The 21,367-nt window shown below is 38.3% G+C and overlaps 2 protein-coding genes and 1 long non-coding RNA gene across 5 annotated transcripts; 1 reads left to right on the top strand and 2 right to left on the bottom strand.

Annotated features, from left to right (window-relative positions):
* Nucleotides 1-41: 41 nt before the first annotated feature.
* On the bottom strand, nt 42-12,145 carry psmc4 (proteasome 26S subunit, ATPase 4). Of its 3 annotated transcripts, none has more exons than XM_020652554.3 (11): nt 12,080-12,145; nt 10,872-10,970; nt 10,105-10,291; nt 8,804-8,950; nt 7,981-8,090; nt 7,748-7,841; nt 6,605-6,772; nt 6,289-6,365; nt 5,301-5,469; nt 4,116-4,171; nt 42-3,975 (listed from the first exon to the last, which is right to left on the bottom strand). In XM_020652554.3, the coding sequence occupies exons 1-11, from the start codon at nt 12,110-12,112 to the stop codon at nt 3,862-3,864; spliced, it is 1,254 nt and encodes a 417-aa protein (XP_020508210.1). In that variant the 5' UTR covers nt 12,113-12,145; the 3' UTR covers nt 42-3,861. The 3 variants fall into 3 exon arrangements, with proteins under 3 accessions (XP_020508210.1, XP_020508211.1, XP_065814186.1); XM_020652555.3 differs by having other exon boundaries at nt 12,023-12,119; XM_065958114.1 differs by lacking the exon at nt 12,080-12,145 and adding an exon at nt 11,784-11,813.
* A 1,183-nt stretch (nt 12,146-13,328) lies between these two features.
* Nucleotides 13,329-21,291, top strand: LOC136179765 (uncharacterized). The gene is made up of 4 exons (XM_065957546.1): nt 13,329-13,469; nt 16,427-16,783; nt 18,043-18,312; nt 19,405-21,291. The coding sequence occupies exons 1-4, from the start codon at nt 13,376-13,378 to the stop codon at nt 19,506-19,508; spliced, it is 825 nt and encodes a 274-aa protein (XP_065813618.1). The 5' UTR covers nt 13,329-13,375; the 3' UTR covers nt 19,509-21,291.
* LOC136179766 (uncharacterized) lies at nt 14,099-19,478 on the bottom strand. Its single transcript, XR_010666732.1, has 2 exons — nt 19,356-19,478; nt 14,099-14,738 (listed from the first exon to the last, which is right to left on the bottom strand). It is a non-coding gene; the product is annotated as an uncharacterized lncRNA (long non-coding RNA).
* Nucleotides 21,292-21,367: the final 76 nt, after the last annotated feature.

The raw sequence follows: 21,367 nt of genomic DNA on the forward strand, positions 1-21,367 counted from the left end.
CACTTTATCTCATAACCGGTCACTTTAACTTGTAGCCAATATCAAATCAAATCAACTTTATTTATATAGCACTTTAAACACAACATTGATTGATCCAAAGTGTTGAACATTGCAAAAACAAAGCATTAAAAAGTAACAGACAGGAATAACAACAATTAAAAAATAAAAACAGGTTAGTGAACATTAAAAGCAATTGAGTAAAAATATGTTTTAAGGCGAGTTTTCCATAAGGCAAAGAGTTCCATAGTTTTTGGTTCTGCAATAAAAAAAATTAAAAAAAAGGTTCGATCCACATTGCACCTTGTCCTCGATTTAGGCCGTGACAGAAAGTTTTGTGCAAATTACCTAAGATCTCTCACCGGTTTATATGGGGATAGGAGTTCTGAGAGGTAGGCGGGGGGGGGGGGGGGGGCAAGTCCATTTAATGCCTTAAACACAGTCAAAAGTATATGTCTGAATGTCCTCAGTGGCGATTCTAGTCTTTTGGGGGCCCAGGCAAAAATCAATTGGGGGGGCCTCTATAACCACTATGTCTGGCAGTGTCTCTACGCTTTCCTCCTCTTTCTTTTTTTTGATTTTTTTTTTTTTTTTCTGAACAGATTACCATTTAAAATAAGATCTGCTGCCACAACTGAGCAGTTTAAGTCACTTTTAAAAATCCATTTCTTTTCCTTGGCTTTTACCTCTAGTTGAGTGTTTTATCCCAGCAGCAGTGTCTATTAGAACTTTTACTATTGTTTTGTGTTTTAATTCACTTTTAATTTTTGCTTTCACGTGTTTTTATGATGTTTTGGATGTAATGTATTTTGCCTGATTTACTGTACAGCACTTTGGTCTAAATCGGCTGTTATAAATGTGCTATATAAATAAAGTTGACTTGACTTGACTTTTCTCTCCTGTAGACGGATAATTCCTCTTAATTTTTCTTTGTTGACTTTCATTGACGAACTTTGGTTTTCACAGCAATAGTGCATGCAACACTTAGAAAGGCAAAGAGAGTGAGTGTTGTCAGATGGGGGCCCCATTAGGGAGGTTTCATACTGTTGTTGCTAAATTTGCACATTTTGGGCCGCTGCTTTGGTGTAAGTTTGCGAGGCCCTCAGGGGCCCCCTACTGTTCTGGGGTCCCAATCAGTTCAGTTGCTTGCCTGTTGACAAGCAGTGCCTCTGAATGTCCTGCAAAGTCTTTTTTTGTTTGTCATGAATGTATAGTTTACTTTATACACTAACTAGTTAATAGTTGTAAATATGTTGTATTTTTATTTGTATACTGTATATTCTTATATATTCTAATTTTATTTGTACTAATATGCACGCTTCTTCTTCTTGTCTTTTTACTGCTGCAACACTTTAATTTTCCCTCTGGGGATTAATAAAGGATGGTCTTACCTTATCTTTGAGACTAAGCTGGCAGCAGTTAAAGTTATAGTAACTCTTTCATAGACAGCTGTACTACTAAATATAATTAGTGGTTTCACTATGACGCCCAGTAAAGATTACAGTCTTACATTCTGACTCATAAATACAGTATAAAAAGGAGAAGAAATCTTGATGGCAAACAACACTCACAATAAGAATACCTTACATTGATAGAAAAACTAAATTTGTGGTCGATGCAATACAAGCAAGACGCTTTCCATCGTCTTTAGAAATGCAAAGGAAAGAAAATCCAAAACCAGTCTCCAAACTTTAGGCCTTATATCCCTTCAAAACGTCTCAGTTCAATGAAAGTACAGTACATGATAATCTGTAGAAAAACTTTTTACATCAATTTAATCTCTTTGTTACAGTTCATCTTGTCTGTGTGTTATTTTTTCTGATTAATTTCTTAAAAGTAGTATTTGTGTTTGTGCACTTGTGTTTAAGAATTCCATCATTATCGAACCCACGCGTTTGTCGCCAGGCATCGTTCAAATAAAGAAACATGTTCTAGAACAGGAGAGTCTAAAAGAAAACAGAAACTTAACATTTCATACAGGAGATTACCTACCACTGAGCATAAGGTAGGAAACTATATTTACCTTTTGATTCATTTGACATCATAAGTCATTCATTTTTTTTAAATCAACAAAAAGGCATTTTCCTTATAAACTCTAATCAATATAAAGTACACAGACGCATTGAATGGTCAGTCTTGTGAAACAGACCCATTGACCACTTTATTCTGTTGCTGCCATCACATTGAATAACATGTTTTCTATGTTTTTGACGGCTCAGAGTTTTCAAAATGGCTGTCCAACAACCTCTGTACCAGTTATTTCACCTCAGGCCGTCAGTCGCTCAGTCCAGCATGGATGTGTTGCTCTCAGTCCTTTGGCATGGACTCTCCCCTGGACAGTACTGTGGACCAATCCACTGCTTGGATCAAATCTTTGCCATGATGTCTCACCGGCCAGATCTGGCAAACCTGCAGCTCTGTCCCTACTACTTTGACCAGGTCACTTACACCCTGCCTACACGGTACCAAGTGAGACACATGTGGGTATAAATTATATACGAGATATTTACTATGCTGGTAATTTCCAAAGTCATAATCTGAAGCTGGCATTATTTTCTCCAATCCCCAGACTGCTCGTTTCCAATATGTTACAGCAGGTTAAATTGAAACTTGTGATATTCTGACTTCATATCAATAATTAACAGTAAAGTCAAATAACTTTGTCATCCTTCATCCAGTTCATGCAAATTAACCACTAATAGGTTTGTGTTTGTCTTCCCCCCCCCCCCCCCCACCTGTGGCCTAAAGGGAGAGCTGCAACCTCAGGCTGCCCTGGTTCAACTCATGGGCAAGTTTAGAACAAGAGAAGCGGAAAGCCACTAACCGGGGAGCCCAACCCAGCACTGGCATCCACTTGCATCGTCTCTGTCAACTCCAAGATGTAAACACCGGCAGGAGCATATCCACAAAGCAGTACATACATCTGATGTTTGGCCATCACTAATCACTGCCAACAAACTCCAGTTTGTCTTGTGCTTGTTTCTATATTTGTCTTAATACAGATATTAATGTCGAGCATGTGTCTGATGATGAGATAAAACCAGCTTAGAAACCGTAGTTCATAACACATTGTTCAATTTAAAAAAAAAATATGTTCAGGTAAGTACCTCCTTTAAATTGCTTTGAGTTTGTCCAATGAGTAAATTATTCTCTTTAAGGATGAAATTCTTCGCATTATTAGCTGCGAGGTTACAGATTAACATCCCTTTCTGAGTGTGTGTGGTACAATCTATCGTGGCCTCTTAAATTGCGGGGAAAAAGTCAAAAGGTTTACTTGAGAGAAGTGCTTTGTTTGTCCATCCAGAGCATACCCTGTGTACCAGATATTCAATCTTGTCCACTAGATCCTCTTAAATCTCTCGCCTCTACTTCAGGTGATTGTTGAATCGATTTGCAAGAAAATCCAATGAGGACATGCACAGTGTTGCTTTAATGCTCTCTTTAAAAAGCCATAGATTTCAAGTCAGAAAAACGATGACCATTATTCTTTTTTTTTTTTTTTTTTTAATGGAAAACATCTTTAATGGATCTTTTAAAGTTATGTCTTGTTAAGTGAGCACATATAGATACAAATTCTCTATCCTAGCTACAGTCAGGGCAAGATATTTTTAAGAACCAGTCGAGTGCCTGTAAAAAAAACAACACTGCATCTCATGGTGGTGTGTCTTCTCAAGGCTGGAGACACAAAGCCAATCTTTGACATTAGGCCTTGTGCTGCAGTGAGTAAATTTAGTCCAAAATCGATGTCAGTCAGGGACTTCTAATCCTTAAAAGACACACAGTAGATACAGACACACTGACATAAATCAATATTAAACTTGAGTGTCTCGACACCTTTTTTTCCCCCCAGGATGAATTTTCTCTCTACTTGTAGAACTCGTGCTCCTGCTCGTCCTTTTTGATGACTGTCTTGTAAGCTTTTTCGAAGTCTTTAGCCAGGACGATATACCTGTTCTCACGCACAGCCAACATGCCAGCCTGAGGGAGACATAAACAGCAGGAGGAAGCCAAAAAATGAATTCAAAAGGTGTTTAGTTGTCTTTAATGCTAAGTAATTACTATTACATTTTCCATGAGTTTCTGGAAAGTATAAACAGATAACGAAAGATGAAGCTCACCTCCTGGCAGATGGAGTTGATGTCAGCTCCAGAGATTTTGTCTGGTCTTGCCACATCTGTTCATCAGTTAAGGATGACTGAACTCAGAAGTATAAACATCTGTGCATTGTTTACACATAAAAGGAGTACCCAGATGATACAGCAAAACGAGCCGCAGACTCTTATCCTCAACACTGTTTAAAATGCTAATGAACCAACTGTTTCAGTTCGAGTTCAGTTTGTCTGAGATTCTTGGTGTTTTGTACATTTGTTGTTGTTTACAAGATGCAGTTTCGGATTTGTCTATATTTTCGGATAGCAATTGTTATTTAACAGCATTGCTAAGGCTGGAGGGGATTCAGTTCAAGTGGTATTATTCTGGATTTCCCGAGGCAAGACGTGACGTAAATAAACAACGCGGAAGTAGCGGCTGAAGCAACATTGTCCTCTACACAACGCTATAATGAGAATATTTGCCTTTACATCAATGCAATGTGTAGTCCAATGGAATAACAACATCCACAAAAGAGAGGAGAACAACATAGTGATGAACAGAAAACATAATGCAGCCGTTTAATGACGTGCACGGAGATCGTAGTGGTCACGTGCAGACACTGTATATAAACGTCATTCTCTTTCCGTTGGCTCAAATTGAAATCTCCGGAGTGTATGCTGCCGAGTTCAGATATCGGCTCACGAAAAAATACTAGGGGTCTGGCCGGATAAACTCCAGGTAAAGTCTGCGCGAAAAATGCGGCTGTTTGCATTCACACATGGCTTAAATCCCCTCCGGGTAGCCAAAGCTCTAGAGTTTTTCAGGAGATTTCCGTATGTGTGAACAGGGTTTTGGACTCACTGACAACTTTATCTAGTGTGGCTAAAAAAAACCCATTTTGAACCTGAATTACAGTACGCATCTTTAAGAAATTTCTTATGAAATATTCATGTTTTCTACAGTCTTTGCTTGGAACAAGAGAATTACCCTTCATGCTGTACGAGTCCAATTCCTAATCTGCAAAGAAGGAAACATTTGCACAAAAGGCAGCAGACAAGAAAACATTAATTCTTCAAAGTAAGCATGCCGATTACGTCTTACAGCGGAAAACAAGACTCTTTCTGGCACAAACTGAAGTTGTATTTCCTATGTGAAGTTGGTGTATTGTCTTGTACCATGTAGATGTGCACTAAATGAACCAAAAAGGATACAGTCCTCCAGGTCGACCTCCTCGGAGAGATTCATTTTACTGGTGATGGTGGAGAAAATTAGACGCTTCTGCCTGCGGTCGGGCAGGGGGAACTCAATCTTTCTGTCCAGACGACCAGGACGCAGCAGAGCTGGGTCCAAAGTGTCAGCTCTGTTGGTGGCCATGATAACCTGAAAGGGAGGAGGGTTGAAATGACAACAGTGCATGATGGGTAACTGTACACATATCACGATTAAGATATTACGGTCTAGGGTTATGGTTTTGCCTTTGGAGCCTGTAACCGGAGAGACAGCCCATCACATAAGAAGGCTTTGATTAATTACAGGAAGGTGATGCTACGATTTAATATAGAATGTGTGTCATTGCAGAGCCTGCTTGTAATTTAGTAGTAGTTAACAAAAAGGTGCTGCCAAGAATAACTTTTAAGTGGCAAAAAATAACACCAATTAAAAGAAAGTTGATATGATACAACTTCACATTGTCATTTCTAGTTTGCCAGTAGAAACCCTCATATGTATGACAGAAAAATAGCAGAGAGATCACTGTACTAGCTTGTTTAGAGCAGCCAGGGTAACAAGAAACACAATGCAAAGCCCCAGTTGTACCGTTAACAAGATCTGTCAAAGCATCTGCCATAAAAAACCCTCAGGAAATTCAATTCTTCACAGAAAAAAACCATTTCCTAGAAATAAGCAGCCACTCTCTTGAAACTCTCATGGTTCCTTTTGTGAGCTGGGTTTGCCGATAGCTCAAGGGCAAAATGTGCATTTGAGGTTTTAGAGACTGACAAAATAAACCTTTTTGGTGCCTTCTAAGCGGAATGGAACACCATAAGGCATAACAACAACAGCAGAGTAAATAAATGGCTGGTTATGTCCCGCTGACGTGGCTCAGGCTCCATCAGCGGCACCACGAGTCAGCAAATGCACTGAAAGCGTAGTCACTGGGGGAAAGTTGAGAGCTTTCTTAGATAGGTAGACTTGACTCACCTTGACATTTACGTTCTGGTCAAAGCCGTCCATTTGATTGAGCAGCTCAAGTAAAATTCTCTGCACCTCTCTATCAGCTGCAGAAATAAAAACGGAAGGTCAGAGGGTACATATGTACCTAGATGTTGCTGCATTTTCAAGGAATCAGGGAAACAAACATCCTAAAATGGGAAAACTTAAATTTAAAAAATAATGTTGTCCCTCAAGTCATGAAATATTTAGTAAGAATTCATTTGAAAAAATCCCCCACCAAGTCCCAGGTTGTTCTGCAAGTGATTTGTTTGGTCTGTATTTAGCCTGCAGCACATGTTCATACCTCCGGTCTGAGCATCAAAACGCTTCGTGGCAATGGCGTCAATCTCATCGATGAAGATGATGGCCGGGGCATTTTCCTTTGCCAGCCTGAAGACGTCGCGCACCATACGAGGACCCTCACCCAAATACTTCTGGACAAACTCAGAGCCCACCACACGGATGAACGCCGCTGGAGACAAAAACATTGAACAGGGATTTGTTTTTACTATGCACTACATTAGATGTATAAAATTACTTTTTTAAATTATATAGTCAATGAGCTTGAATTCATCTTTCATTGTTTGGGGGAAAAAGAGTTTTTAGTGTAATATAGTATAGAACAAAATAATCTTCGTCCATAGCTCTTTCTCTCTGGATCTTTGCACCCCTCTGGTTTTTGGATTGATCCGGGTTAATATAATCCACAATGAGAAAGCATTTCCAATTTCAGGTAAATAACCATCGCCTTTTCTTTTGTTTTATATCAAGTTTAAATATCTATAATCCTGTCCGCTTCTATCTTGACACTGTACAATATGATCTCCCCACCCTCACTGTCTACAGTAGTAATTTATCCAATCACAATCACAGTTATTGGCCTGTCTGTCTTTCGGCAGCATTGTCGATTTGACTGTCTACTTGCACCTCATCATTAACCTTTTCACTTTCTAATCTGTACTGTCAATAAGTTTACTTTGACATTATGTATTTTTGGACTTCCACCTTCAATTTAATGTGATTTAATGATGTTCACACAAACCAGTTTACAATTCATACACTCTTTAAATCTGCACCTTATATTTGTACTCTTCTACTAAAGGAGACGGGGAATTTTCTGCTCGGGCTCCTCAGCTGTGGAAAAACCTGCTTGAGGATCTCAGACCAGCTACATCAGTATCTGCTTTTAAATCACTTTTGAATACTGTTTGTTTTCCATTGTATTCTCTATGTCCTCTTGTTTTGTTGCTATATTCATGGTTTTATTGGGAACTTATTGTTGGGGATAATACTGTTGGGATTTTTATGTTCTGAAAAGCACTTTGTAAGTTGCTTTATAAATAACCTTTATTATTATTATAATTATTTATTTGAACTTCAACTACTGCACAGTCTCGTCTAAAACTCTGAACAGTAACACCTACGTGTCTATGATATGGTGGATTACCTGTAGTGTGGTGTGCCACTGCCTTGGCCAACATGGTCTTACCACAACCTGGAGGTCCATACATAAGGACACCCCTGGGTGGGTCAATGCCAATCTAGGAAAGGAAATAGACCAGACTCATAAAGTATCCATTTTTGAAAAAGAAGAATCCTGTTACGCTCCTAACTATGAAAAGTTAAAGTGGGTTTAAAGGCCACAAAACATATTTATTGTCCATCTTTGAAATGTCTGACCTGTTTGTAGAGTTCAAAGTGGGTGAGTGGCAGCTCGACAGCTTCTCGGACCTCCTGCTTCTGAATGTCCATACCACCGATGTCTGCGTACATCACATCAGGCTTTTGGTCTGTGAGCAGAAGAAAAGGGAAAAAAAAGGAAACTTATTACAGCTTTACTATTTAAATATTGTTAACTTTTTAAAAAAACCACCAACTTTAAGAAAAAGGTTTACATGTATTTTAAATGGTAGGATATGTGGCTACTGGTTAAATAATTGAGCACTTTGACTGTTTAATTAGACTCGAGGCTTGTGTATAAGTGAGGAATGTGAACGATAAGCCAACTTAACGAGGGTCAAATGTTCTATGCGAGTTGTAATGCAGCCGCCCTTCACTTGCCAAGGCTGTAGCTCCAGTTAGTAGCTATTGCCGTACTGCCATAAATCTCTACAACCTGGATGTAACCAAGTACCAATAAAAAGGATGGCATCTTTTAGATGTAGTGCAGAGTGGTTTGGCAGTATTTTGATCCAGAAAATGGATCGTTTTATGAAGGCTATGATGGCTTAAACTGACATGAAACTATTTAACAGGAGCATTGTGTAACCATAACAAGCATGTGGATGTTAGCCAACAAGGAGGACCAAGGCTGATAGTGCACTGCTAATGTATAATGTTTTCTGAGTGTTTTTCAGTCTGAATAAAATAAGAACATCCCCAGCAGAAATCATAAATAATATCTTGTGGCACAATTAGACAAAAGGATCATGGTTGTTTGGTCAGGAAGCTCTGAACACATTTCTGGAAACCTTAATTAAGACAATGGTACAGAGTGTCTTACCAGAAGTCAGCATCATGATGCTGCTGTCAGCTTCAGGAGGGAGAACATCCACCAGGGCGTTGCTGTGCTTGTGCAAAGCCACTGAGGCATTGGGCTTCAGCAGCTCTCTGTCGATGGTGCTTAAGATGCGCACATAGTAGTTGGATCCTGAGAAGAAAGAACACAAGGAAAGAACTCATTACACATTTAAAACGATGTACCGCATCCTGAATAATTAACATTTGACAGTACATAGTACATTTCTTCCAGTTTCTCTTAAAAGACTCTGAAAGGCAGCACATGGTAAAGCATTTTAATATACAGCTTGTATGCATCATCTGCCATTTCATTCATTTTTAATTCTTAGCTGGATCTATTCATATATTTTTCATTTCAAACTCTGTATTTTGTGAATATTATATATTTTCTATCCATCTCTTAGTTTTAATGCATGAAGATCACAATCATTTTTATCCCTTTAGACAATATTCCCTGTAACGTTAAAAAATTACTAATAAAAATCTGTAAACTGTAGACTGGTGAAGAGAAACATCTGTAAAAAGGACAAAACACTAAAAACAAAACAACTGATTCTATTTCAATGTTTTGGCTGCAGACTGGAGGACAGGAGTAACATCCTAGCTCAACGGTCCCAGAACTGTTTGGACCAGCCAAGTCCAGGTTCAAATTTAGAAAGTCTATAAATGTTATATTGCCATGAAATAGTCCCATCTGCTATTAAGATATCAAGACCCCAAGTCTTGCTATACACATGGTACAGGCTACATGTCACTGTCTATGAACAGGCACACGATGATTAACCAATGGCACGAGCAAACACTGAGTTCTAATAATGTTTTATGGTCCCTATAATGGTTCTGGGTCTGTTAGGGTTTGTGTGGCATAATCACAGTTTTTTTTCTTTTTTTTTGGGATAGAGTCAGAAGCAGGGTTGACAGAGCGGAGAACAACATTTGTGAAAAGAGCCAAGGGTCAGTGTTGAACCCTGGCCGCCCGCTTGGAGTAGGATAGTCTCCGTACACGGGGCGTGCAAGAAAACCCCTCTGTGATCCAGCTCCCCAAAGGCTCAAACTTTCTGATGTGCGAAGACATCTAGCAAATTGAAAGCCTTTAATACCAACCCATCCATCAAGCATTCCTGCTGGAACAATCTGAAGAGCAAGAGATGCTCGGTGGTATTGTTAGCAGACTTTTTCTCAAGATTTATATCGCATTACATTTTAATACGCAGCCATTTTTTGTAGAATATACAAATAAATGTATGCTGTATAAAGCATGTTTTTATTGTATTTTAATGTTACCTGTAGTAGAGCCAACAATGGCTGTGTTCTGATCAACAGCTTCCAAGAACTGGCCAATGACCAGAGGTATGCTCTGTATCCTCTTCACCTCCTCCTGGGCATGGAGGAACTCCTTCTTTAGATTTTTCTGTTCATCTTTGATGTACTCCTCCTGCACCTCCAGGAACTCCAGCTCCTGCTGCAGCTTCTGCAAACACAGGAGAAAAAGAAAGAAGGTAAGAGCACGCTCCAGATGAAAATACTATAAATCTGAGCGGAGACCACAGTAAATGGCTATGTGTGGACAGTGAAACAACAAGCTCTAAAAAAAAAAAAACTACTTTTGGAAAACAGAAGTAGACACTCTGCGATAACCCAGTCTTCTTATAAATCCAGAAATCCCATTTTACGTATTTAAAACTTGTTTATTTATTATCACTGTAGCTTCTATGAGAACTGTGGTGTCTGTCAGTGAAACCGCTGTGTTTGAAATGTATGCACTGCAAAGCCTGCTGTTATTAACAAATAAAAACAATACATATGAATTCAGTCGTGAATGAAACATTGCTTTTGGAAAGTGTAGTGGCAATTTCTTCTTGTGTGTCATATAAAAATTGTCACTTGTGTTAAATCAAGTACTATGTAGTAAATTAATACTTATTTCTTACAACACACAAAATATACTCTATTAACACAAACTTAAACCATACTTCTGAAACTGAAGTTATTATGATTAAAATGGCCTCTACAGTAAGGTTTAACATTTCTTTATACAGAAGGTGTCAGACCTTGTATCTGCTGTAGAGGTCCTCAAGATCTTCTGGTTCTGGGGCCAGGAAGGACAGGCCTGTCTGGGGTCTGGATGTCAGTACTGCCGGCATGTCTTCCTGTGAACACAGAAATAAAACAAAAAACATTTATCACCACAGAAATAAAACATTTATATCAATATTCATTAATCAAAGTCAAAGTCAACTTTATTGTCAATTTCAAAATATGCCAGACATACAGTGGAATCGAAATTTCGTTTGTCTCCGTCCCGCGGTGCAATACAACCAAAATAAGGTAAAATAAGATAAGGTAAAATAGATAAATAAAATAAGGTAAAATAGATAAATAAAACAAGGTAAAATAAGATAAGGTAAAATAGATAAATAAAATAAGGTAAAATAGATAAATAAAACAAGGTAAAATAAGATAAGGTAAAATAAGGTAAAATAGATAAATAAAATAAGATAAGGTAAAATAGATAAATAAAATAAGATAAGGTAAAATAGATAAATAAAATAAGATAAGGTAAAATAGATAAATAGAAGGTAAAATAGATAAATAAAATAAGGTAAAATAAGATAAGGTAAATTGATAAATAAAATAAGGTAAAATAGATAAATAAAATGAGGTAAAAATAAGATAAATAACATTTACAGTAATAAATTCTAATAAAATCGTCTTAAACAAAGCAATAACTGGAGCAGCAGGACGCAAAGTAAACAGATAAAATGTAGTGATGGAACAGAAGTCTTTCTCTGCAGAAACTAGTCGATGTTACATTTTGACAACAAATCAAACACAAGCTCAGTTAGCATTAGCTCGAAAGCAGCTAGCTCACTAACATGATCCAAATAAATAACACCCGAATATTTCAAGACGTTTACAAAACACAGACAAAAAAAAAAAAAAAACATTCCACAATTGCTTACAGAACAAATTCTCATCCGTACAGTTTTTATAAAGTCCTTTACATCTGAACTACTTCAGAACAAATCGCGCTAACTGCTAGCAGCTAGCTTGCGTGCATGACATAGCAACTGCGCCGAGAATGAACAGGCAGGTTTTCACATTTCAGCATCTAAAACGAGCCGAAACCGAACAGTTAAATATCACGACTCGCAATGAGGGGCAGCGACACGTAAAAATGTAAAGATTTACAAAAGCGTACCACAGAAAACTGCAAAATTTTAAGAGCAAAACAGGAAACAATGTCACTGATTCATACCGGGATCTTTTCAACAGCGACGATATCCTCCATGTTGAAATATGTCTTCCAAATGACGTCATGACGTACAACGTTGGAATAAAGGCTGTATGGGTAATGGAGTTCTTCCCGCAACATTTTGTTTCAGTCACTACTTTCAATAAGATTTCTTTTTATTCTTTCATTCTTTCTGCCATCAGGCTGTTAAACCTCGACAGTGGTCGCTTGGAATGAAAGATTATTTTTATTATGTTACCCTATTTTTTTGTTTCTGTGTTTAACCACACTAATTTGGACTTGTAGGCTAAAGCCTGTACACATTCTCAGACTTTATTAATACAATATAATGTGTAATGCATCCTATAATGCCCCATATGAGGCCTAATTATTTATTTAGTTAGTCATTTATTCATTTAATGTTTTAAACTTAAACTTTGTATTTTAATCTTTAACCAACCCAGTGTGTGTGTGTCATTATTCAAGAAGCCACATGAGGGAGCCAGTGTGTATTTCTGTCAAGGTAGTGATTTATTTATTCTCTCCCTAACATACTCCTGTCTGCTGTGTGTTGTAAATGTAGGCTATGTATGGTCTGGGTCGACTGTCAAAACCAATCTGCACTTTATGTAACCTAAATCTGTGTGAATCTGAATCTGGATTAAAAGTGACACTGCAAGGTGGCCTTCAACGGTCTGACTCAATGAAATAATTCTAATGTCCAGCTTTGATCTGCATTTAGTCTAAATGTTTTTACATGTTTTTTTACATTGAGCTACTCAGTAAGCCACTTTAGAAGAGGTCAGTTGAGAATTTGATGGCACAGATGCAACTTTGGTAAAGCCACTCGTTTGGGCACAAAAGAAGAGTAAATCTATTAATCAGACTTCTCTTTGTGTGCAAATCAAGCCACAACATATTTTCTTCGACCATTTAAAGTTTTAATAAAACAGAACAAATATGTGTGGCATACGATTTATATGAAACAGAGTGTTGTTACAAAAAACATTGCCCTTTGCATCCCCACCACATGTACTTGTGACTTACCTAAGATTGTTAGGAAGGTGTCATGTGTATCTTGTTGCAGAACAGGTGGGCTTGTGTTGCACAGCATCTGCATTCAGTAGGAAAAGCATAAACGGCTTAACACCCTAACACAGATATATAAACCTCAGAGGAAGTGTGTTTGTATGTGTTTAAGTGTGCATGTGCGTGCTTCTGTGTTTCTGTGTGTGTCTGTGGTTTGGGGGGGTACGTATGAATGCACATCCTTTTTATTCACTCAGAGCATGTGGCACCTCGTGCGTTTAGTCAACAGGCATGTTTGAAGTGATTCTATCTGAGACGCATCACAGCTTAAAACTGACAAAATGGGGACAGACACAACTGATGATTCTCTACCTTCTGGTCTCAGGTAAGATGTATAAAGATGCTGTGGTTTAGAGATTCAAAAATATGTGTATTTATTCTAGGGCTCCTGAAGTTATCCTAATTTATATATATATATGCAGTATTTCAGCACAGTGTGTTGAAATCAAAGTGTTCAATTGAAGGACATTATGAGCCTGTCAAACATTTCTTAAATAAAAGGACAAACTTTTTGACATCATTTCCTGAAAGTGTTCATTTAGATATAATGGTAATTTCTATTGTGGTTTCTTTGCTGTGGTTTCGACACTGCTGTGTGAGCACACTGTAGTGTATTTATTTTTCAATATATTTTATGACAACCAGCTTTAGGTAAAAAGGAGATTTGCCTCTCAATTTATTTATTTATTCAAAAGAATAGAAAATCATTCTGTTATTTGGAGACACGCTTCACCCACACATAGGCATGTAAGCACAAATAGGACCTGTCGTCATACATTAATGGAGGTCAGTATGAGGGGGCCGAATAGGGACTGGAGCTTCAATCAGTTCAGGGTTTGGTGCCTCGCTCATTCATTCATGTGGACCACAACAAAATCTCTTCCAACTTTAAATTCAAGCCACATTTAAAAACCTTTCTGTTTTATACTATTTGGACTGTACTAACTATTAGAATAGAATAGAATGTCTTTATTGTCAGTATACAATTGTACAACAAAATTATTTGGCTTCACCTTAAAGTGCACACACATACAAGAATCCACAGCTAAAAACAACAAAAGAAGAAAATTAAAAAAAAGGAACTCTCATTCAGGTAAGATGGGCAATGTATGGTAGGAGTTATTTACAGGTAGTAGCATAACAGAATATAAATAGATATTGCAGAAATATAAATAATATTGCACAGTATGAAATGTAAGATATTGCAGAAATATAAAATAAATATTGCACAGTATGTGTGGTGAGGGTGGGACGGTCAATGCATGTCCAGGTTGAGTGTGGTTATGGCTCTGGGGAAGAAGCTGTCCTTGAGTCTGTTTGTCCGTGCTCTGACAGACCTGTAGCGTCTGCCAGAGGGCAACATGTCGAACAGATGAAAGCCGGGGTGTGAGCTGTCCTTTACAATGTTTTTTGCACTGTTCAGGCAGCGGGAGTTATAAATGTCCTCAAGTGAGGGGAGTGTGCAGCCGATGATCTTTTGTGCTGTGCTTATTACTCCATGAAGCCCCTTTCTGTCTGCTTCAGTGCAGCTGGCGTACCACACTGTGACGCAGTACAGCAGCAGGCTCTCGATAGAAGAGCGGTAGAAGTTTGGCTGTCAAGAGAAAAATTACTTCATAAAATGCCATTCATTTTGGACAGCTGTCAGACACAACATCCACATAATTTGGGGGTTAAAAAACTAATATGCAGGACATCCTTAAATGGACTTGAGCTTGTATAGACCTTTTCTAGTCTCCTGACTACTCAAAGAACTGTCACACCTCAGGTCAACCCTACCCATTCACACACTGATGGCATATTAAGCCTTTAATATTAAGGTTGTTTTTGCGTTCATTTTTTATTCTCAAACTATCTTTTTCTGTTGATTGATAAAATCTGAAAGATCATTCATCCACACTGTGTTAGATGAATTAAAATTTAAAATACTTGTCATGTGAAAACTTTTCTTGTCAGGTTGTTGATCAGTTCTGGAGAGCCAAAGACCAATGTTTTAGGAAGTTGAATCTCAAAAAGGACACAGATCCTCATACTCGATGCTCACCATAACAAATTCTTTTGAAGATATTAGAAAATCCTATAAGCCTATAAAGTCTATTTTCACTTCTTCTCTGGGAATATCTAGTTTCATAGTTTTTATATCTCAAAACTCTTAGTTCATTTTAGATCTTCTTTTGAAGCTGCTACCAATCAGGGAACCAAAACTCACGGCGTATAGCAATTTAAAGGGCTGAGGTTGGATTCGAACCCACAGCGGCTGTGCTGAGGACTATAGCTTCTGTGTGTGGTGCACGCGTCATCAGCGCCATCAGCGTCATCAGCGCCATCAGCGCCCCCACAAGTTCATGATCTAATTCATATTTACTAGCATTAATTTAAACATCATCTGCAGAGGTTTGCCATCAAATGATTTATCAGCGGGCACTCAACAAATGAATGTAAAATAAGCTACCTTCAAGTTTGTTTCACATCAACGTTAACTTGAGTGCAGACTGTTAGTGGCAGATGGAAATGTGTTGTTTGCTGATAAGTCTCAATAGTGCTTAAAAATGTCAATTAGAGATCAAAACTTTTGACCAGCCCGACATGAATACGGTCTGATGGAAATCAGGACAGATTTTATAATCCCCAATTGGAAATTCAGTGTTTTCACTCTGTTATTGCTATAGACTGTATAAAACATGGACGTAGTCTGAGTAATGTCACCCTTTGGTTTCTGAAGCGCACTGTGGATGGCGGTCAACATATTGGAAATGCTGTCTCAACCAAACTTTCTGTCAATCTAAAAACAGATGATGAGGTGCAGCTGAGGCGGGCCTTAACTCTCCTGATAAACCAGCACTGACATCAGTCACTCCCCTAATCATGCATGACTCTTGGTATAAAAAAAACAAAACTCTTTGGTATAAAAAAAGAGAGAGGGTTGTGACGTTAGCATGCAGTTTCTTTTGAATCCTTTTGTGTTTCTTTTTGGCAAAATTAAACTTGTGTGTGTGTGTGTGTATGTATTTAATGTGTAAAACAATGTGTGTAAATGGACTGTGTACAAAATGAAAAAAAGATTTTGCCATGATACATTGGTGGCTGATCTAATGGAAGGCCAGGGGGGGGGGGGGGCCATGACATTTATAGTAATTGGTCATAATATTACCGTAAGCTGCACACGATGAGCATTTTAGTGGTTGACAAAGTGATGGTAGGGTTTGAATGGAAACTATTGGTTAGTTTCATCCTGTGGTGAACTAACATCCTGTCATTGTTTTATTTCTGGCTGTTTTTCAGGTACATGCTCCCTGGTCACAGTCCTCCAGCCTCCTGTGATAATGTCTCCCCTCGGACGTGCTGTTGTGCTACAGTCCAACCTCTTTCTATCTCCTGATGAGAAGATGTTGGCCCAACCGGTTCTGTATTGGGACCATTTAAAAGAAGACTCTGACAATGGCAGACTGTGGCCCAGCTCAAAGAAATACAAGAGCCGTGTAGCACTGATGGACAGTAATGAAGACTCCTTCAACAAGTCCATACTGCTCAAGAATGTGCAGTGGGACGACAGCGGGCAGTACTTGTGCAAACTTTCCATCACCACAGAGAGGAAAAAGTTCAGGGAGCTGGGCACACCAACTTTACTGATGGTTTACGGTAAATACAAGGTTCTAGATATTTTCCAGTTTCCAGTGCTTAGCAGCAAAGGCAAATAACGATATGAATGCATGTTTCATCTACTAGTTCATTTCAAGCTTCTGTAGGGTTTAGCTCAAGATAAGGAACTGGGAAAAGTTTTAGTTCAATGGAATGATCAAGATAACCTGAGAAGTAAGATTTAGGCCAAGGGGTTAAACTCTCAATACAGTATCTCTACAAGGAAAGACAAGAACTACAAGGCGGCATGAGGGCTTTAATGTGCCTTGTTCTCATGTGACTGAATAATCGGGTTTAGATGGATCCAAATACAAGTTAGAACAAAGATACACACAGTAAATTAATTAGAATTTTAAATGAACCAGATTTCACACTATCTTTACACCCCATGCAGCATGAATCTTTGGTTTAAGGGGAAAATCCTCTCACAGCTACACGAAGATGATACACATATTGTCACCGTAACATTTGGTATATCTTATACCAACCTAAGCATATACTGGAGTTATATTGAGTTAGACAATGCATAGGCTTAAAAGGTCAGGATAATGGTCGTATGATTTAAGGGCCCGACGGATATGGGACTTTTGGGGCTGATACCGATATTAGGAAGAGAAATATCAGGTGATTTCTTTCTTAGATCTATCATCAATCTTAAATCTTTAAAAATAGATAGATATAGATATACACATGTTTTTGCGTTTATCCGTCAAGTGCAGTTATCAAACACTTGTTGAAAAGATATGTAAAGAAAAGACGGTTGCTCAACCCGGAAAGAAAGCTAGTTGTAATCCATACTGCTGGGGACATCCATAAAGAGAACTGCTAGTGTAAACAATGACACTCAAATTAAATGCTTTTTGACTGGTGAATAAATCTAGAAATATCTGTGCGTATCAGAGATAAAATCAGCCGATACAGATATTCACTTCATATGCTAATATCGGCCGATATTATCTGCTGGCCGATGAATCGGTCAGGCTCTAGTAGCCTATTATTCCCCCAAAAAGTGAGAGGTTACCATACTTTTGGAGAAGGCTTTGACTCTTATACAGACCGTGTGGACAGCAGAGTCTCACTCAGTGGAGACAAGTTCTACCACAAGTTTAATGGCTGTGTTGTGTTTAATTGCATTTGCATCTTGTAACTTTAAGGAGTTATTTCGCCTCAAGTTTGGCAACATCAGCAGAATCAGTAAAGGTAAAGTAATGAAGCTCCATGACTTACTACAACGTATGTCTGTCACTGTGCACTTTCAGACAGCATGTTCTTTAACATCACCGCTCATGAAGACCCTCTGCTCTGCTGTGAGGTCAACGTGACCAGGGATCCGGCTGTGGTTTTGTCCATTTATCACGAGGGTTCCAAACTGGAAACTGGTGACTCTGCTCCAGAAGAAGCTGCTGCAGCTCTGCCCTACGTCACACTCTCCAAGAGCGTACATGTGAGGGGCGGTGGAAACTATGAGTGTCAGCTGCACCTGAATGCAGATCTGATAACTAATAGCAGCTTCCAATATAATCCATCGGGTAAATATCTCTCTCCTGATCTGCACTGGTTATCTATGCATGCACATGCCTACTCTTCAAACGGGAAAAAGAAAATATGATTCATTTAAAACAATCCGACGGTATCCGACAGTTTTGCTAAGCATTTAATTATCCTTTCTGCTGTATGTGAAAAACCCACACTGCAGATCAGTAAGGAAAACACTGTCCAGGAAAAATAAAGGGGGGGGGGGGGGGGTTTCAAACTACAAACACTTTGGAGTATATAATCCTATGTGTTCTGGCTCAGACGGCTGAAGCTTCATATTTTCACATTTATTTAAATATTTTTGCATGGACCTAAATGTGGATTCTGCTACCTGTCACATACAGAAGCAGACTATTAAGAGGGAATCTTTTAAGGGCCGGTATGAAGAGGAAAAGGGCACTGGAGAATTGTTTAAAGACATGAAGAAATGAAGGGCTCATCTCTTTGTTCCCTCGGTGGTTTTCCCCCAAATTAGGCCCCTTCATGTTCCCTCAGGCCTGAATTCCCCCCATCATCAGGGCCCTTCTATAACACACATAACGTGTTTTTATCACAAACACAGATTTTGTCTTTGTCTTGAGAAGATCTGTTAATACTGTCCCCAAGATCCTAAACTAACTTCCTTGAATAAGTGAAAGTTTTGAAGGGCTGTTTTGAATTGATTTAAAGTTGGTCTTTAACAAACTGAATGACCTGAAAGCAGTTAAGCAGATTAACCAAAGCCATAAATGCCTTGTATGGAAACATTTACTTTGCCTGTTTGGTGGGTGAAGAGGTTCAGTCTGATGTGTCAAACATGCCCTGCAGGCCCCCACACTTCAACTTAATTTAGATAAATTCTCTTTTTTTCTTTTTCCATCATCAACTGAAGAATCCCAAGGTGCTAATAACACTGTTTCAGTTTCAGTGTTACCAACGGCCGCTGATTAGACTCTCTTACACAAGCGCTCACTTTCCTGTTGTTTAAGTAAAATGTTTCACATTCACTCTTTAAGGATGAAGTAGCACAAAAAGTCAAGACATTTGGAAAACTAACTGTTCAATGATTGCAGGTCCGATCAGTGTTTCTTTGGTTTCTGTTCCAGGTGTAGAGGTGTTTCCAGAGCCATGGCCCCTGTATGGTTCTCTCCTCCTGGTGCCCATCACCGTCCTGCTGGGACTCATAATTGTACAGAAGTGCAGAAGCTGAGTTTGTCAACATCTGGCTGGAATAGAGAGACTACGTTGTTGATATCTATGATAGAGGATTCACTTTCCATCAGAAAAAAAAGTCACCCTCAGCTTCCTCATTCATCTGAAATGTGTTCTTCTGCTTCTGTTTTTTTAACTCTATCTCCATCTAATGGTGGCCAAGTGTCACTGCACAACAGGGCCATCACTGATATTGAAAGAATCTGCTTTATACGTGTTCTCAAACACTGAATTACATAGTATTTTAACAGCACGGACACAGGAATACACATCAAAGCTTTAACTGTATGGAAGCCCTAAACGGGTAGGCATCAATACATCGAATTCAACTCCATTTTTTTGGTTGTTGTCTCAAGATCGCAATTTATTTGTTTCATCATAACAGGCACCTGGAAACCAACATTGGTCTGCTGAAATAACTAGATAAATAAGACAAGAAATAAATCTTAATGTATTCGTCAGCAAAGGATAAAAGATTCAAATAAAATGTACTGATGCATGTCTGTCCCGATAGGTAAGGACTACTAAGCTAACACATAAAGAAAGGGTAGAAAGGACAGTGCACAGTATGTGAACCATTGTAGGCTTTTAACCTATCAAAACTACTGTGTGATTTTAACCATTTGACAACTAGTGATCACATGACTAGAGTAGTCAAAATGTCTCATATGTCATTGCATCAAACTTTTATGTCTTTTGTAAACTTTAGATACTTGAGAAGCTATGATTGATCAGAAACAAAAAGATTGATAAAAACAAGTTTGTCGTCAATGTGTCTACTTCAAGGAGCGATATTCATCCTAACTTGTTGCTCTGATCGAATTGAATCCACATATTTAGAAAAATTGAAAGGGATGTTGGTGGAATTAGGGACAGAAGGGTCATTCACACTTTAGCACACAGATACACGTACACACAAGCAAACACAGTCAGTGAACGATGCATTTTCAAGGACCCACACAGGGATGCAATCAGCACAGTAATCCTCACTACTGGCATAATGAAATGGCCAAGGGATCAGCAAACACACACACCCAAACATACGCACACACACACACACACACACACACACACACACACACACACACACACACACGGAGGACAGTTTCCCCTCTGAGCTGAGTCAGAGGAAAAAGGCATCACACCTGTCATCAGGTTACATGTGGATTTAAAAACAATGGCATTTAGTGGGATGAGCTTTTTCTCAAGAAGTGAAAGTACAGCAAACTATAATGTACCTCACTGAAATTAAAGTTTTCTATCACTGTGTCTTATTTACAGCTAAAAAAAAAAAGATTCAAAGATAACGTAACTTTAAGAACATACTTTTAAGAGTAAAAAAACGAACCAAAGAAAGTAACTTCTCATGCTAGAAAAAATGGCTACAATAAACACTGAGAAGTTACTTTATTTGATTTGTTTTATTACTCATATGTTCTTCAAGTTACATTATCTTTTGTTATCATTTAGTCATTTTTAACTGTGACTACAATCATTGGTCACTAAAGAAAGGTAAGGTTTGACATAACAACAATGCACAGTGTGAAAGACTTGATTGTTTTATCTATGGCTTGCTCCTCTTTGAACCCACCACATACAACACCTTCTATGTAGTTAGGGCTATATATGCATTTGTAATGATTGTACATTTGACTTTTTTATGTCTCACTTCTGACTTTAATTGTTTTACACTTTGTTATTTTAGAATTGTATTTACATCAATCTTGCAATTTCAACACATGTATTGCCGGCGTCATCGTCCAATAAGCCTTTAAATCTTGTATCGTGTGTTTGTTTTTGACAGTTTTGGACTGTGTGTTTTGACTTTTCTTTTTGATTTTTTCTTGGATTCCATCA

This window comes from Labrus bergylta, chromosome 8 (assembly GCF_963930695.1).
Source record: "Labrus bergylta chromosome 8, fLabBer1.1, whole genome shotgun sequence".
Lineage (NCBI taxonomy): Eukaryota > Metazoa > Chordata > Actinopteri > Labriformes > Labridae > Labrus > Labrus bergylta.

What these genes read in the sequence shown, in the direction of transcription:
- psmc4 (XM_020652554.3), bottom strand. Translation starts at nt 12,112, where the DNA reads ATGGAGGATATCGTCGCTGTTGAAAAGATCCCG. An exon ending in TCGCTGTTGAAAAGATCCCG is followed by an intron (nt 10,971 to 12,079) that starts GTATGAATCAGT and finishes CTGTGTTCACAG; the next exon opens with GAAGACATGCCGGCAGTACT. An exon ending in ACTTTGAACTCTACAAACAG is followed by an intron (nt 7,842 to 7,980) that starts GTCAGACATTTC and finishes TTCCTTTCCTAG; the next exon opens with ATTGGCATTGACCCACCCAG.
- LOC136179765 (XM_065957546.1), top strand. Translation starts at nt 13,376, where the DNA reads ATGTTTGAAGTGATTCTATCTGAGACGCATCACAGCTTAAAACTGACA. An exon ending in TCTCTACCTTCTGGTCTCAG is followed by an intron (nt 13,470 to 16,426) that starts GTAAGATGTATA and finishes GCTGTTTTTCAG; the next exon opens with GTACATGCTCCCTGGTCACA. An exon ending in CTTCCAATATAATCCATCGG is followed by an intron (nt 18,313 to 19,404) that starts GTAAATATCTCT and finishes TTTCTGTTCCAG; the next exon opens with GTGTAGAGGTGTTTCCAGAG.